The sequence below is a fragment of the Erpetoichthys calabaricus genome, chromosome 2 (genome assembly GCF_900747795.2).
Source record: "Erpetoichthys calabaricus chromosome 2, fErpCal1.3, whole genome shotgun sequence".
Classification (NCBI taxonomy): domain Eukaryota; kingdom Metazoa; phylum Chordata; class Cladistia; order Polypteriformes; family Polypteridae; genus Erpetoichthys; species Erpetoichthys calabaricus.
This window is the reverse complement of record NC_041395.2, coordinates 149,780,545-149,799,557: the sequence shown is the minus strand read 5'-3', so window position 1 is coordinate 149,799,557 and position 19,013 is coordinate 149,780,545. Positions and strand designations below refer to the sequence as shown.

Here is a 19,013-nt window from a genome sequence, read left to right as displayed (position 1 = left end):
TAGAAGTGGTTCACGACACTGTCTTCAGCTGTTTTCTGGTCCACTGCAGAGATATTATGATAACAAACTGCGTTGGAAGATGCCACATAAACATTTTTACTGTAATATTGGACTTTAATGGTCCACAAAATTAATTGAAGACATAATGCCAGCTTTTCCAGGGAAAGATATGTATTTTCATATTAAAAAATGGGCAAAAATGTATCATGATGATCAGAGTGCTCTGCTGCTGGTGGGATGATTGACTATATGCTCTACAAAGGTTGATTCTTGTCAACAGCACAGTACCCACGTTTGACATTGCACACCGTTTGAAGATTATACTGTATATGGTCCTGCCAATTTGCCTAGGTTTGCAAAAAGGATGCTCTTTCTCAAGATATTCAAATGTTTTTACATCAATAGATTAAATGGACTGTGTTGAAAAATGCATGAGCATTGCCTTGGCATCTGCTTGTATGTTTGCTATCCATGCAGTGAAAGGTTCATTCATGTCAATAGTGTTAATATCATAAGTCATTTGAAGATTATTTGAGGTTGTGCCAATGTTAGACATAAGGCTTGATTATGCTCCCCCTTTTTACACCCTTTTCATGTGCTGATTTTCCTAGCCCCAGTGTAGACAGTCAGATGCATGCAGAAGAACAGAGTATTTGTCAGACTCCACAATTCAAGAACATCCATATTGTGAAGGCAAAAATCAAAATCAAACTTCAAGAATGTGTGGCAAAATTACGCTATTAACTCCAATGCTCAATAAAATCACAACTCAAAAGGAGTGCTGCATATATTTTCCCATGTTCCTCTCAATCATGTGACACTTAAGTATTGTGTAAAAAAGTTGAGAGGATTTTTTGAGTAATGACATTCCTGTAAATACATTAGGAGCATGCCACATTCACATTGATGGTGCCCTAGATCACATTTAATCCTGTGATCTAAGTATTGAAGAAAGAGGAGGGACAGATAGGAGGCAAAATTCAAAGGAAACATATCACAGAACTTACCATCATTTATCTCCAGATCCTTCCCAGTTTTACAAGGAACAGGGGCATTGACAGTCTCTGATGAAGTGCTTAACTTAGTGCTGGGATCCCTCTTAGGTTTTGGAGGTGGCTGTTTACGAGAACCGAGGCAACTGTCATCTTCCCCGCCACCGACAGAGTGAAGTGACTGTGAACGGACAGTAAAGCCACCCGCACAAGGGTGAGGCAGACGATCCTGAGGAGCCGGCATTGTCATAAATCCCATACGGAAATGTTTCCCCATATACCCACCGTCACTTCCTCTCCCAACATCCTCTCCAATTCTGAAAGGAAAAATAAAATAACTTTGATTAATAAAGCTTCTGAAAATAATTTAAAGTTAAAAAATAATCATCCATCTGGCACCACTTTATTGGCTTGATGTTAAATTTTTGTGGATGGTCATTGTTTTTCTCAGAAAAGTACATGTAGTACATATCTGTGTCAAGAGGGGGTCTCAAAGGAAGACAGAGGTCAAAAATTAGTTTATCTTTACTGTACCATCCATACGTTATTGAAAGCACTTAATCAATTTCACTGTTGTTTGTGAAGGTTTATTTAGTTTTAAAAATCATTGAGCATTTTTATTTTACTGTAATACTTGAGAATGCACCCTCAGACTTTGAAAACCTTGCTTTTTGAATTCTTACATCAGACAGCTACTGGTAGTTACTCAGTTTGCTATTAACTTCTTCATTAAGGGGATAATAGAACATAAACAGAAATATGTTCTATGGAAGCAATGAAGCCATTTACAGAGTTCATGAGCCTGCAAAATATCACTCAATTAGCCCACTTTGTTTCTCACCATTCATGAAGATTGGCAAAGTAACAAAGCAAGCCAACAAATAAGTTTCTCTCATTGTGTAGGCAAACAACAAGGAGGTGCAACTTTTCATAAGACATTATTTTGGTAATCTTTGTTCAAAAGTGAACATGAACTGTCCAAAACTTTTCCAAATAAAAGCAAAGATTTGCCAATTTACAAAGTAAGACTACTAAAAATTATGTCTTTAAAGACTGAGGTAGTGTTTTAAATAACAAAGAAAAAAGAATGAAAGTGGGGAATGAAAAAAGAAATGAATGGAATAGGAAGTAAAAGAAACTAAACTTCAAGAAAGATTTGCCAGCCGGCATGAAACTGTCTATGAGCTCTAATCAGGTTACGTATTCTTAAGGGCCTTACATTGACAATGAGTTAAATATTGCTTTAAATATTTTAAATACCATTTGTATATGATTGTAGTGGTTTTTTCAACTTTGCATTGTTTTATATTTCAAAGTTTAATGGAGCAGATATCAATGCATTTAATAAAATGTCATAAGAAATACACTACTTAGATCAGAGACAAAAGAAACAACAGTGATAAAGATGTAGTGCTACACAATCAATGGTTGAAACACTTTGGTATAATTAGTGCAATCTGTAACCATTTGTAATGATCTTCTTAAATGATGCTAACATATACAATGTCATTTATTTTATTTTTAATTATCCCAACAGTTTGAACAACGCTGTTGATGTTAGAACTGGTAGATATTGGATTGGCTAAATACTCTCTTGACGGGAGGGGAGGTACAATAGTCTGGACAAGGGCCAAGTGTAAATGAAAATGATCTGGCCTGTATAGAGCGACAGCAGTGGGCTCACAGAAGATAAAGGAAAACAAATAAAGAAAAGCTGCCTCTAATCCAAAGGATATTTAAAAGACACACACACACACATATACACATCGCAATGGCTGGCATGGAGATAGGAGCACTGCAAACATGAAAAAGTGGTATGGGACAAGGGAAGAGAAAGCACTGGCAGAAACGACACATATTGTTATATCAGGACTGAGGAAAGGCCATTTGCATAGGATGATATGCTCTGTACAAGTCCTTAGTGCCACAGATAATCTCAAACACTAACCACAGCCTGGGACAAAAATGTGGTCCAGGCAAAACCAGACTGTTCTCAAGCAACTCTGACTCTCTTCTGAGAAAATAGATGGAGACTGAGAAAAGATGAAGCATAGCCCTTTAACGGATCTCCTGTGTTCTTTTTGATGGCAGAAAACACTGTGGTTTGAGGTCCCTGGCACTTTTTAGACCCATCCCTTGTCGTACAGTGTTGTACAGTTCCAGGGACGCCTGGAAAGACCAAGACGGGGCACATTTGTCCTCCAGGCCACGAGGGGGCAACCGCCCTGGAGTAGAAGAGGCCCATGGAAGGGGAGCAGGAAGGCTCAGGACCGTTGGGGCCTCTGTTCACCACCAGGGGGCGCCCCGAGCCTCATGGAGTCCAGGACTTATGTACTTCCGCCACACAGATGGAGGACGATCCTTCCAGGGTCACCCGGAGTGCTTCTGGGTGATCTCCTGACGCTTCCGCCACACCAGGACGTGACGTCAGGTAGAGCACCTGGAGCTCATCCGGGTGAGGATAAATGGGGCCGCCTCCCTCCTGTCATTGAGCTGGAGTCGGGAGCAGGAGCAGGACGAAGCTCCTGGAGAGAGAGGACAGGTGGCCCAGGGACGAGGAGAGAGAAAGCCCAGGAGAGAGGTGACTGGGACTGAAGGCACTGTGGTTGTGCGGGACTGAGTGTTGTTGTGTGGAGAAGAAGAGAAATAAAGAAGTCTTTTGGATAAAGATGTGGTCTCAGACTGGTGGTGTCCGGGCAAATATCACACCCTATAAATGGAAATAATTCTAGTATGATGCCATATCACTTTTCATGTCTTTGTTAGGCAGCTGCTTAAGAAAAGGAGAAACAAAGAAGTTTCTGAAACCAAACAAACAAATCAATTAAAATTAAGGGAAATTGAGTATGTTGCATTAGCAGCAGTAACAGTAACCTTGCAGACATTGCTGCCCTCCAATATATAAGCTGGAAAGCCCCTCTAAGCTCAGAGGCTGGGTGAATGTGTAGTCAGGAGAAGAAGGAAGGAAAAAATTCAACTGGTGGGTGTAATGTCTCGGATTGGGAGATCAGAATATAATGTGTCTTGGAAAAAGACCAGCCAATGCAAAGACTAAAGGGGGCACGCAATAATGAAGTTAATAGTCAAGCTGATTGCCAACAAAATAACACCGAAAAGAAAAAGTTGAAGTCAGAATAAACAGGCCAAAAGTTCAAAAAACAGAAAACACACTGGTTCCTAAGAAATCACTAGTCAAAGTTTCTCAAGAATTTTTATCCATTAACATTGGACACGATTTTCACTGCTTGACCTTGTCATCATTTTAATTACTGAAGATACAACGACATAACATATGATGGGATTTAAGAACATTTATGAGACTTACCTCATGACAGGCAAGAAGAAGAGCCACTGAGAGATGGTAGGAAACTTTGTTTATTTTTGATTTATTACTTTGTGTTGTCCTATTTTGTGTTTTCCCCTTTGCCCTTTTTTTGTGAAATAAATATTTAATAATTGTGTATCTTCTCATATGTTAATTTACTTCAATAAATAGTCATAGAATTCAATATTTTGGGTTTAGCTCAAAATGACTGTGAAATGAGTGACTAGAATTCATAAGACACTCATTGTGTTTCAAATCTTTCAGAGAAGTGCTCACAGAACCTCTCTTTAGAGATTAAAAGCACACCATTATACTACCCAGATATTACATGTGAGCCTCCAACATGGTGTCATCAAAAGGCCAGGTTTCTCGGCCTCTGTATCATTCTGCCTTATCAATGGCTGCAAATAGAGATGACATTTTCTTCCATGGCTGAGTTTTGCCAAGATTTTTTCCACTATATTATATCAAACAGAAATTAAGAGGCTAGCAGGTAATAATGGAAAATCCAACGTCAACCCTGAAAAGAAAGTACCTTGGGAATTGATCTGCCCAGCTTCACTGCATGTCACAACAAGCTACTCTTGCCTCAATGCGATCAAAACAATTCAGAACAGAGCTCAGGGAATCTTAGCTCAGAGTCCAATTAAAGGAAAACAGATTGTGCAAAAACAGCCTGAATAAATAAATAACGGACAATTCTGATGGGAGAATTTCTGAGGGTTTCAAAAGAACATAAGTAGTAAGAGACAGCCATTTAGCCCATTATTATCTGGGGTGCTTCCCAAAACAGAAATAAAAGCAGTTGTAATAAAAGTCTGAAAGGAAAAACCTTACCACTAAAGGGTTACACTTACACACTAGGAAATTCAGTGTTTCAGTTGAGCATTTATAGTTTTTATGTAAGATAAAGATAACAGACATTTCAATGTTATATAATATGTGGACTGTAAAATGCAAAAATATGCTTTGTGACACAGTAACCAAAAAATATATGTACCCTGAGGCCTCACAGCCCAGCTGCAGTGCTGCAGCACATCAATGCAGAGGCTGCTATAAATAACACTTCTATAAATGATTAGCTCAGGATTTATAATTGAGATTATAATGGTTTGGATTGGAAATCGAAAACAAGCTCTTATGTGGTTCAAAGGATACACTGTAAATCACTGGCAGCATTAATTAAGTAGCAGCGTGCTTCTCTTACTGTAAGTGCTATCCCTACCGCTAAGAGATTTTGAAGTGAAGATAAGCGCTCAGTGAATAAAAACATTTTTTTTTCTTCTACCACATTTACAGTACTTCAGTGTGGTCTGCAAGTGTTTCTGTAACAGTGAGTACTTGACTTTTTAGTCTTCCTTTTCTGCCCTACCCAGCTATTACAAAAAGGTCAGTAATCAAGATAACAACAGTGGACTGGATGTGGATGTGGATATTAGCTTTCAAAGCTCAATTTTGTATTACTGTGGTTTAGGCAGGAAAACACAAATACAGCTGCAGTGACCGGTGGCCAAGACTCTAGTTAATGCAGATGATGTTTTATTTCATTGTACTGCTGTAACCGCTTTAACAATTGATTTTTGGTATGAATTATCATCTATCCATCCATCTATTATCCAACCCGCTATATCCTAAATACAGGGTCACGGGGGTCTGCTGGAGCCAATCCCAGCCAACACAGGGCGCAAGGCAGGAAACAAACCCCGGGCAGGGCGCCAGCCCACCGCAGATGAATTAACATAACATAGCCTAATAATAACATTATTACAAGGCAGGAACCATCCCTGGATGGGACGCTGACCACAGGAAGTAATTTTTTTAATTGAAATATTTGATGTACAGTAGTTTGGCTCCTACCACGTGGAATGGGCCTGAATGAGAAAAAGTGTAAAGTCATTTTTCTTGTAAAGAAGTGGAGAAGGATTACATACTAAAGAAGAGCTAATTCTAATATTCACTGTGATTCAACTTTGGAATACACTTTGACCTGAAATATGTGACCTGAACATTTCTCTTCAATATGGAACTCATTATTGTAGTTATTTGTTTTTTTAAATTAAAGAATGAACAGAAATGTTTCAGTTAAGACAGCTTTGTAATAATAATGGTAAACTGTTTGATTTATTTTTTCTCATTAGACTTAACTGCAAGTCACAACTTACTTAGGAAATATTACATTTTCATTCATTTATTTAACAGTGCTGCAGTGGTAGCACTTCTGCCTCTCAGTAAGTTATATCCTGGGTCTCCCCTGCATTGAGTTTGCATGTTCTCTGGGTGTCTGTGTGGAATTCCTCTGGGTGCTCAAGAAATTCATGTTAGGTGAATTAATGTTGTTAAATTGGCTAAGTGTGTGCGTGTGTGTGTGTGTGTGTTCATCCTGTGATGGATTGGTGCTCTGTCTAGGGTTTGTTCGGGCCTTGCACCCTATGCTTACTGGTATTGGCGCCAGTCCCACAAACCTGGTCAGGATTTGCAGTGTTAGAAAATGAAATTACATATTTAACCTCCGTAAATTAATATAGGGTCAAGAAAGAAGAGAAACAAGAGGACCCTGGACAAGGCACCATCTCATTATATTGTACACACACGCCTTTAGCACCATAAAGTTGCTAAACAGCCAAAACTGCCTGTCTTCAGGATGTGGAAGGCAGCCAGAATGACGACTGAAAGCACACACAGACATGAGATGTGCAGACTCCACAACAGACAGGGTGAAAATTTAGTCTACAGTTACTGTGTAAAAGGATCCCATTTAATCAAGATATAGAAAAAGTATTAATTTTGTATAAGTTACAGGACACTGATCAAAAATGTGTATAACAGATACACTTTACACGTTTTGTTAACAGATGTGTTTGCAGACTAGGTCATCAGGTGGCACAGGTATTGAAAAATTGACCTGCTTTATACAAAGTTTATGCAAATAGCTAGGCCATTAAGGGTGAACTTCTATTTTGAAAGAAGTGATCACTCTTGAAATTGCAGACAAATATATAAATACCAGACTATGATATTGAAATGCTGCTGCCTTACAGCTCAGACAGCTTCTGTGTAGAGTTGGAACAGTCTTCCTGTGTCTGTGTGGGTCTTTCTCTTCCGACATGGGTTTTCATTCCAATTACCTGAAGGTTTCATTGACTCGATAGCCTAAATTGGCCCAGTTTGGGTGTGGGTGTGAGTGTTGGGGGCTGATCCTTCTTCTCAGTTTATCTCCATTCTCACTTTTTTAGTGAAGTTTTAGTGAAGCAAACAGTTCATACAAAAAACAAGGAAATAAGTTGATAATACACTAAAAAAATTGGAAAAAAGGGGAAACATGATACTCTGCTTAAATATCTAGTTTACATTTCTTAAGGTTTTTACGTAGTGGTCTATGTAACGGTCAGAACGCTTTATGCCCTTAATACTTTTTTAATACGGCACTGTCACACAGAGTTAAAATTATGAGCATTCCATTTTCTTATAACTTATAGGGGGTTAAACTGAATCTTCTGTTGTCTATGTTAGGCTATATTATATTTAAATTCAAAAACTAAGCAGACTAAGTTAAATTTACCATTAACATTAACTTAAAGGATTTGACTCTTGCAATGTGAATAAACATGGTTATTTTAGGAGAGGTCTGCACGGAGAAGCTGGAAAACCCTGCTATTGACTTGGCATCCTATGTTTTGTGTAAACGCTGATATGCGGGTATCACTTCACTGCGTAGGCTTTTAGCGCATCTAACCTATGAGTCATTTTTTTTCTACACTTAAAATTTACATCCGTTTCATTTCATACGACCGCATTAAAATTGACTTTATTGAAAGTGACAGCATCAAAAGTAGATTTCTGAAGCCATTTCATTCACCAGTATCTCAGTGTCAGAAAATACTGTGAAATTATTCATGCTGTAAATTCCATCTTGGGCTGAAGCTTGTTCACCAGCCTAAAAATAGCACCCTATTGTCAAGGCAGCTGATATGTATTTTATCAGATTCACACACCTATTATTCAAAATTTAAAGTTATGATTTTATGTAATGTATCACAAACCAGAGATACAGTCATAAAAATAAATGGAATAGATGATAAAAGAATACAGTATATATTATTTATAAACATGCATACATGTGGCTATATTTAACTGTGGCCTTGAATAAAGTATGGACTGGATTATAGCTTTGCATTAATTTTAAATAACAGAAAGATGGATGGATACATAATTTTGAGCTGAGATGCTCACTAGGAGGTTACACCATTACTATCTATTCATCCATTTTTAGCACATTTATCAAGTTCAGAGGCATGGAGATTCACTGCAACTGCAACATTAGGAGCAAAGTGAAAACCAGTACTAGTATTGGGTGTCATTCCATCACAGGACACACTCACATACACACCAGGTCAAGGTTTGGGATATGGTAAGAAGCCCCAAAGAAAAAGTGCATGCAGACATGGGGAGGACATCTCAGATACTCATAGGCACTGATTGGGTAGAGCTTCAGCCAGGAGTTGTGAGAGTGCTGCTGAGCACTCTGCTGCCATGCCAACATGCTGCATTATGATTTTCATAGGTATATGATGGTGTATCAATATAAGTAAAGGTCACTCACTTACAGTATTTATTAAGGACAAGATTGGTCATTCTAAAATGAACTTTGATCTGTTTTATGTGGGATGCCAACTAATTCATTGAATCACCATGATCCCAATCCTGCCCGCTACAATAATGAAATAATAACAGAACAATTGTCTTTTTGTAACATAAATTAGTGTGGCTCAAAATGAGCTGTCAGCTGTTATCGGGAATTTCAATTAAGATAATGACATCACAACATATGTGGGGAGAGAAGCGTAAATGATTTGCATAAGAATGCAATAGATTGATTGCAGTTCTTTTCATACACAATGGGCTTACCACATCCTCATCTGACATCCAAACCCCCCCACCAAACCACTTCTACATGTAAGATTGTGGTTTTGCTTCTTAGTTTAGAATAGTGGAGTTTTCATGTTCTTTCTGTGTCTGCCTGGATATTCCCCTGGGTACTGCAGTTTCTCTCTCACATGTCAAACATGTGTGTGTTAAATTATCTGGTGACTCTTTGGTGGCCTTGTGTGATTAAGTGAGTGTGCCCTATAATAGACTGGTGCCCCAGTTTTGGTTGGTTCCTGCTTTGCACCCAGTATTTCCAGAATGAGCTCTCACTCCTAGCACTCAAACTGAATTAAACAGATTTGATAATGGATTGATGGAGGAATGCACTTTGCTGAGATTTATTTCAATAACTATATATTCTGTGCTAAAGCTCTCTGTGTCTAATGTCAGTCGCTATATCACAACACAAGGTCACGGGGGTCTGCCAGAGCCAATCCCAGCCAACACAGGGTGCAAGGCAGGAACAAATACCCAGGCAGGATGCCAGCCCACCACAGGGCACACTCACACACACACACACACCAAGCACACACTAGGGACAATTTAGGATCGCCAATGCACCTAACCTGCATGTCTTTCGACTGTAGAAGAAAACCGGAGCACCCGGAGGAAACCCACACAGACACGGGGAGAACATGCAAACTCCATGCAGGGATGACCCGGGAAGCGAACCCAGGTCTCCTTACTGCGAGGCAGCAGCACTGCCACTGCGCCACCGTGCCGCCCTGTGTCTAACAGCACTTTTTTTTTTTATTTACTAAAATCAATCGTTTGAATCAAATCATGTCCTAATGTCAGTGAGGAGGCACACTTTTGCATTTTTTTTAAATGGCTGAACTCTGCTCTGAGTGGAAGTAATTCAATAAAGCATGCTGGGAAATGAATGGCTTGATGGATGGGTGGATGGATTTTTACTTTGCGTTCTACCAAATTGGACAATGAGACTCATGACAGTAACATATTTTAATACCATTAAGTAAAAGGCCTTGACGTTTTAGGATTATTGACTGGTGATCAATATCATTCAGTTCTCTAAACATGTTTTTTCTGCTTATGGGGAATGGATAGTCAGGTCCAAACTTGGCAGAAAAAGGTGTAAAGCAGAAATTAGAATGGAGCCAATCCATTTCTACAAAGACCCAACCCTATTCAATAAATATGGAATCTCCAATCTATCTAGCAGTATGTTTTGCATTATGAGTGAAAAAACAAAGGACATCTACAGTATATAAACACAGAAAAGCCTCCATATACACTACTTCACATCAAAGTTGGCCTAGATGTACACCAAACTATCTCCCAATCTCTATAAAGCTCTATGAGGCAACAAAACTACCTGCTGTATCCCTGTAACACCGTCTTGATTTTTAATTTGCTAGCTTGGAATTGTATCTGTCAAAACTGTCACTGTGGTGAGTCACAACTCCATATATATGAAATCACGTTGCAGGCTCAGTAAAAGATGCACATTCTCTATTTGTTTGTATGAGTTTTCTCTGGGCACTCTGGTTTTGTCTATTAGTTCAAAGAATTGTGGGTACTGTTAAATAGTGTTTCTAAACTGCCTTTAAAGATCTGGGTTTGACCTGTCATATCAACGACTGCCATCTCATTTGGAGCTGGTTCCTTTCGTGTGCCTAATGTTTCTGGAATAATTTTAACCAGCCTGCATGTACAAATCAGTTATGGGGGCCATCTTAAGAAGCACATAGCAGGGCACACTCATGCACACACCCACATTAATTCATATGAGGACAATTTAGTGTCACAAATCCACAACACTGTGATGTGGGAGAAGAAACAGAGAATGCCTGGAGAAAAATTCAAACAGACAGTTGAGGAACAAATAACAACAAACAGAAAATACTTTGACCAGATTGTACACCTGAAACTCTAGAGCTGAGAGACTTTGCAAACCCTTTAATGCAACTGAAGGTTCAGAAAATAAATGGATTGAGGAAAGAATGCATGCATGTGCAAAAAAAATGAACAAGAAGAGCAAGAGAGTGCTGCTGATGGCAAAGAGGCCTGGTCTAAGCAATAGGACATATTGGGATCATGACCCTTATCAAGAAGAGGTATTGATAGAGAAGCAAGGCTGCAGCTTTTAATCAGATAGCTACATGAACCCCAAAACAGACTCCAGTCGCAAGCATCACTCTCATGCCATTTGTATTCCTTCTGTCAAAACCCTTTTAATTCTGCAGTTGGGTGAAAGCAAGTCATCCATTTTTTTACACATTGCAGTCTCAGTTCCAGGTTATGCTTGTGTCATTCTCTCCTCCACAGCCACATATCTTTCTTTATTCAGGATCATCTTTTGTCTGTCTTTACCTTGAGCTCTGCTTGCCATATATTCAGCTCTCTGCCAGATTGCGGTCACTCTGATCTCAAAAATACTTTTGGTGTAGTAGGGAGGGACAACGCTATGCAATGTGCCATTGCATAAATATGAATGATGTTGAATGATTTTAGGTTTCTTTTAGCTAACTAGAACCTAACTCCCAATAAATGGCAGAAATGCATCAAGCAGTTAAGGAATTCTTGTGAGCTCAGATGATCATGGAGGTGAGGTACTTCATTCTGTTATTAAAAACATTACTCTGCCTGAAATGAAATGGACATCTTTTTTCTTTCTCTTTAAATAAAAGGTTTCATCTTCACCAATTTCCTAAATTGTAACCATATAATGCGCTCTCTTTTTTTCATTCATAGAGACTAGAAAGGATTCTAATTACACAGCCAAGGGTTTCATTAAAGAAATAAAACAGGTACTACAAAGAAACTTGCCCAATTGTTAAAGCTTACTTGTGGTATTATAGAAAGCTGAAATAGGAGCTGAACATGGTGACAGGGGAGTCATTAGGAACAGCAGGGGCTGTTTTCTCTGGGCTCTACCAGTGCCAGCAATCCCATCATGCCACTCTCTGGCAGAAGCTATGTCTGCCAACCCGAATCTGTCTGCTGAGCTCCCATTAACATGATGTGCAAATGAGCTTCATTAATTTGCAAATAAAGCACATGCTCGATTCGCTGATAACACAGCTATTTCAGATTTGAATAATAATGAGTTATGAGTGGCTTTATCGCCATTGTTTTATTAAGTCTGCAAGCAGCAACTAAGGTCAAAACACCATCAAAATTCACTAGGGGGAAGTATCAGAATTTCGATTATCTTAGTGAATAGATGAAAATTTGTCAGTCTGGGTATGTGATATTTGGGAGAAATATACATTGTACCAGAAACTAGAGATCATATATACAAGGCCCTAATTGTCAGTCTTGTAGCATAACTTGTTCTCCAGCAGTCAATGGGTTTCAATGTGTGGTTGGATTAAAAATCCATTCATCCATTATTTTTTGGATTCCCTACAGTGCTGAAGTCTCTGTCAGCTGCATAAAGCAAAAGTGATAACCTGCTCCACACTTGCATGCCTGTCCACACACATTCATTCATGAAGCTGAGGTAGAGTAGACAACTGACCCAATCTACATGTTTCTGGGATGTGGATGTAAACCAGGGAACCCAGAGAAAACAGGGAGAACATGCAAATCTCATACAGGATCCTGTTGCCCTTTGTGATACTGGGTTGCCTCTTAATAAAACATTCTCTAAAAAAAGTGTTTTTTAAAGAATTGTATATGTTTTTTTAAAAGGAATTCCATCCAATCCACTTAAGCTAACTTTAGGCGGACCAATAGGAAATATGGTACACTAGTACACACATCCATACTCGCTTAGATCAGACCAATTTAAAGTTAATAATAATAAAGTGTTACACTTAAATTTAAAGCTTCTGATGTTTGTCTGGCTTTCAAGACTTACAAGTTTGCATATTGTTTCCAGATATATGTTAGCTGATGATGGGGATGTTAGTGATAAAATACTGTAATATTGTGCATGCTGGGTAATTTCTGATATTTTTTTATTTGGAATTTGTTTTCTTCTTTTCCTTTTTTGCCACCTACTTCAAAGCTTTGGTTTTTTTTTTTTTCTTTTTACTTGAAAGGTGAGTGTTCATTTCATTATATATATATATATTTTGTAGGGGCAGAATGGTGGCAAAGTAGTAGTGCTGCTGCCTCGCAGTTAGGAGACCCGGGTTTGCTTCCCGGGTCTTCCCTGCGTGGAGTTTGCATGTTCTCCCCGTGTCTGCGTGGGTTTCCTCCGGGCGCTCCGGTTTCCTCCCACAGTCCAAAGACATGCAGGTTAGGTAAACTGGCGATTCTAAATTGGCCCTAGTGTGTGCTTTGTGTGTAGATGTGTTTGTGTGTGTCCTGCGGTGGGTTGGCACCCTGCCCGGGCTTGGTTCCTGCCTTGTGCCCTGTGTTGGCTGGGATTGGCTCCAGCAGACCCCCGTGACCCTGTGTTCAGATTCAGCAGGTTGGATAATGGATGGATGGATATATTTTGTAGCTATTTAATTGATTATTATGCTAATGTTTTGTCATTTTTAATTAAGCTGTGATTTTCAGTAAAGACAACATTTATTAAAATATATTATAAGGGTTATTTTAATAACAACTGAACAATGTCGTTTTGTACCTCTAAAAGGTACAGTAAATGCTGACTGCATAAAAATGGAAAGTAAAATGCCATCAAGGATAACAAAGGAGATGAGGTTTAATATCATTAATGGAAACACAATGCCCTTGCTCAGCCTAGACAAAGCAGATGCTATTACAATATATATCCGTGCCATATTTAGAAAAATGCTGTGCTCTCTATCATGACACATTCAAAAGAGATTCCAGCAACAATTTTTTATTCCTACATTTTGCTCTCCCTAAAAGCCACATAAAGAGCACAATAAGTAATCTGTCTAATGAACAGATATCTGAAGCCAACCCAATAAATAAATGACTTATCACTGTCTAAGCATAGATTGTTCACCTCCCAAGGTTAAAGTGTGGTTTCAGAATATCTCATCCAGCTGAGACTAAAGATCTCAAGTAATATTTCAGTGGAACAAATCAATGCAATTGCTTAGACAAAGATATGTGATGATTTGGATATTGCAATTGCACTTTGCGTTCTCATACTAGCACCTGAAGTACACCTGGGTTAGCATATCCAGCTCCGTGTGCTATAAAAATAGGAATGCTAAGGAAGTTATTGCCTCTGTTTTTATCCATATCATGACTGTGTGGTGTAGAACCTAAGATAGTGGACTTTAAACCATTAGGTTTCCACTATGTGAACACTAGGCAAGTTTCGTAAAATACCTGTGCTCTTACTGTAACAGAGGCATGTGAACATGTCACCTTGGACAAAGATGTTGGATAATTATGCTATATGTATTGATAATAAGAACAATAATAAAAATAATAATAATTGTTTAATGGAGGCATGGTGGTGCAGTGGTAGTGCTGCTGCCTCGCAGTAAGGAGACCTGGGTTCGCTTCCCGGGTCCTCCCTGCTTGTTGTCTGCGTGGGTTTCCTCCAGGTGCTCCGGTTTCTTCCCACAGTCCAAAGACATGCAGGTTAGGTGCATTGGCGATCCTAAACTGTCCCTAATGTGTGCTTGGTGAGTGGGTGTGTGCACCCTGCCCGGAGTTTGTTTCCTGCCTTGACCCCTGTGACCCTGTAGTTAGGATATAGCGGGTTGGATAATGGATGGATTGATAATGGTTTAATAGTGCTCAGTATTAACCACTATATGCATACGAGTGTTGCAGCATAAGTAATAAGCACATTGTAATCATCAAGAAATGTCAGACAATGTTGAGAAAACTCTGTCATAACTTGTACTTATGTGTGTCTTCTCCCATCTGAAAGACAAAGGACTTTTTCATGGGGAAAAAGGCTAACGAGGACAGATTGTGCAAGAAGCAATTCCTGTGGATGTTATCCACGTATGTAGGGTTCATCAGCTCTAGCAGTGCTCGATCATGGGTAAACTCTTTAAAAACTGACCTTGAAAGCCAGCCCTGTAGTGATTGCCTATAAGCCACTATTATGGACAGCCAGCCTGGCTGGGACGCACTTATAGTGGAAGAACCGGGCGGGGGGGGGGGGGGGAGTCCGTGCTGTGGGCATTATGCTCTTGTTAGTTTTGGCACAGCCCTCATATATTCAACATACTGTATATAATCTACTTTGTTATGTCTGTATGGTTATACAGTATGTATATTATGCATATATCTAGTTTCACATGCAAAGTGTCTCTGAAGACAGTACTGAAAAAAAATTCATAAACAAAGACTAGGGGGCTCTGCCCCCTGCTCTCTTCGCTCGCCCACCCCTGGGTTTGGTTAACCAGATATACAATTTTAAGAGATTGTTATTTCATGGGAATTGTTACATATACATTATTGTCACTTTTACTTTAAAACTTTAGTCAAAACAATATTTGGAATTAACTTTTCTTCAAGATCGCATTGAATTTTGATTCCGTGTTGGACTTACATCGTGACAACGCAACGTATAACTGCTCGTGAGTGAATATCATTTCTTTCTCTCTAATAAAGAAAACAAGTATTTCAAATGTTTGTCCAATGCTCTTTCTTCTTCGCTTAGTTGTTGACGTGTCATCTAGAACGTATAAAATTATTGTCCTGATAAAATTTACTAGAGCTGAGAGCGCAGGAAGTGTGTCTGCCAAAAGCATTCACACCACTAAAAGCTGAGAGCACAGGAACTGTATCTGACAAAAGCATTCACATAACTGAGGTTAGATGACTGTGGTCTTGTTAGAAAATATTTGTAAATAGAGCGTGACTTGAAAAAATCTCATGTTAAAAGTCTCAGTCTCATGGGACTTCATATCGTGCCAACGTTTTTGGAATCTTTTAATTCTTGCTGGCAACATGAATTAAACGATCTACAAGTCTCCGAATCTGAACAATATATTCGATCTCTTTTCGCTGTTCCATTATTTCACCGAGTAATAATTTCCATTTGTTTGCGCTAATGTGATCTTTCTTATAATTTTTTTTTGAGACTTTTGAATTTTCGTACTTCCATTATCTCTAACCTGCTCTGCATGTATACTGGGCCAACATTTTTGAATTGTTTACGATGTTCTACTTTGTCATCTACTCTTTGTCCTTTATTTCCGGTCCCAAGCGTGGACTCGTCTTGCGGTACGTATAAGTGTCTCTCTGAGAAAATCACATCTCGTCTCCTTCCAAGTTTTTTTTAATTTTTTTTTATAATAGGGAGATATGAAGTAAAAAAAACAAACAAAACAGTTGGCACCATATGAATGCCTTTTTGTAACTGCATATTAGTGAAAACAGAAAATGCAAGATACTGCATTATACTTTCTCTCCTTTTCACTGAACCAGTTTTATAAACGTTTGGCAAACTGACTTTAATGGGGACAAAGCATTACATGGTAACTTGAGGGGTCTGAAAGGCTGACTGTCAAATTTAAGTCCATGCCTGTCAGACACCCAAGGAGGTTAGAGAAACACAGGTATAGCTAGGCCTTTGTTGTTTTTGCAATTAAAACCCCAATATATTTACTTTTTATTTTATTTTGCTCTTAATTTCCTCCTTTGTGTTACGGAGTATCGCCTTCGGTGACTGGTAAGTAATTGAAAACATGAAATATGTCTACATATACAGTACTTTTTTCACTGTAATCCTCATAACTTTCTATCAATAGTTCTTGTGTCGGAGTATATTGATATATTTCAAATGAATACCTTTATTAACTTGTAAAATTGATATGCTCATTACTTTTGGTATTATGGAATCTCCAAAGGTCCAGACTACAATATACTACATATTCCTTCCCGCTTAAAATTGTAAACTCGACTAACATATAACAAACAACATCTGCTATTAAGAACAGGAAAATAAACATGAAACAGAACACATACTGTTATCAATGCAATTACATTCCAACAAAGGAAAGAGGATAAATGACCTCAACATCCTGCTAACATAAGGTATTATTTTGTGCCTTTATCTCCATATACATATAGTTAGTTTTCATAAGTTAAGACGGTCAGGAGGCTTCCTGCTTCTGAGAGGGTTACGTCGTACAGCTGAGGTATGTTCATCCCCTAAGGCAACCTCAGGTAACCTTGGCACGACAGCATCGGCAGGAATTGAAACAGGAGAGTCAGGTGGTATTCCTGGCTGGCTTTGGATCAACTCACTAAAACTAGGTTCCTCAGACGTTTCTGTGCTACCGGCTTCTTCAACAGGTATAAAGACGTTGTTTGAAAGGTGCTTCACTTTTGGATGCTTTAAGAGCATGTTTAAGGGTTTGCACCATTCTTTCAGCCAGGCCATTAGTTGAAGGATGATAAGGGCTGGATAGATGTTTAATACCATTACCTTTTAGGAATTCTTCCATTTCTTGGGATACAAAAGAAGGCCCATTATCCGTCACGATCTGCTCTGGCAGTCCAAAACGTGCAAACATCTCTCTTAAGGTTTGGATTGTCTTTTCTGATGTGATGTCGGGCATGACAGTGATCTCAGGCCACTTAGAATGTGCATCCACTGCGACCAGAACCATAACACCCTCTACAGGTCCTGCAAAATCTAAATGAACGCGTTGCCAAGGACTAGCAGGCCATTCCCATGGATGCAATGGTGCTGGACTTGGCATATTTCTGAGGCCTTGACATGATGAACATGAATTTGCCTTTTCCTCAATATCACGATCCAGTCCAGGCCACCAAAAATAACTCCGGGCTAGCTCTTTCATTCGGACTATACCACAGTGTCCAAGATGTAACTCATCCAGAATGGGTTTCCTCAACCTTTGTGGTATAATTACTCGCATGCCCCACATGAGGCATCCTGCTGTCACAGATAGCTCCTTTCCCCGTGAAAGGTAAGGCTGAACATCAGGCAGTGCATTAAGGGTGCTAAGGTCCTGCCCTTTAAGAATGCAGGTGAGTAGTTTTGACAGTGTATAATCACCCTTGGTTTCTTGCTTAATCTGGTGGGCAGTGATAGGTGCATTTTCCACCATCTTAAAGTAAAAAATCTTTTGCCCTTGTTCTCTGGGTTGGTCAGGTAGGGGAAGTCTTGACAAACCATCTGCATTTCCATGTGCCTCCGAACGCCTGTATTTGATCTCATAATTGTGAGCCCCAAGGAGCAATGCCCAGCGCTGCAGTCTGCTTGCTGCCATAGATGGTACACCAGTGTGTGAGCCAAAAATAGACGTGAGAGGTCTGTGGTCTGTTAGCAGGGTAAATTTTCGACCAAAGAGGTAAGTGTGGAATTTTTTTATTCCAAAAATGATGCTTAAAGCCTCTTTTTCAATTTGAGGATATTTTGTTTCAGTTTTACTCAATGTTCTTGACGCAAATGCAATTGGTCGCTCCTCACCTGTTGACATAATATGCGACACCACAGCCCCAACACCGTAAGGGGATGCATCGCAAGCTAACTGAATTGGTAAGGATGGGTCAAAATGTGTTAAAACTCTTTTATCAGCCAGCGCGGCCTTGGTTTTGCTAAATGTCGTTTCACACTCCTGTGACCATTTCCAGGGTCTACTCTCACACAGCAACTCATGGAGTGGTTTCAACAACGTTGCTAGCTGTGGAATGAAACGCCCATAATAGTTCACGAGACCCAAGAATGATCTCAGTTGGCTGACATTGCTTGGAGCAGGGGCATCTACTATTGCCTTCACTTTTGAAGGAGCTGTGTGCAACCCCTCAGAATCAATAACATGTCCTAGGTACTCCACAGACATTTTGAAAAAGTCACATTTCTCCTTGTTTACACGCAGCCCATACTTTTCTAGCCTGCTTAAGGTTTTATCCAGATTGGCCATGTGCTCCTTGTCATC

The 19,013-nt window shown here is 39.3% G+C and overlaps 1 protein-coding gene across 2 annotated transcripts in view; it reads right to left on the bottom strand.

Annotated features, from left to right (window-relative positions):
* The window catches only part of nyap2a (neuronal tyrosine-phosphorylated phosphoinositide-3-kinase adaptor 2a), a 174,304-nt gene that overhangs the window by 113,011 nt on the left and 42,280 nt on the right, over positions 1 to 19,013 (bottom strand). For both annotated transcript variants that reach the window (XM_028794632.2, XM_051922411.1), the window contains exon 3: positions 1,008 to 1,309. In XM_028794632.2, the coding sequence (XP_028650465.2) occupies positions 1,008 to 1,309 (302 nt within the window). The remainder of the gene's footprint in view (positions 1 to 1,007; positions 1,310 to 19,013) is intronic.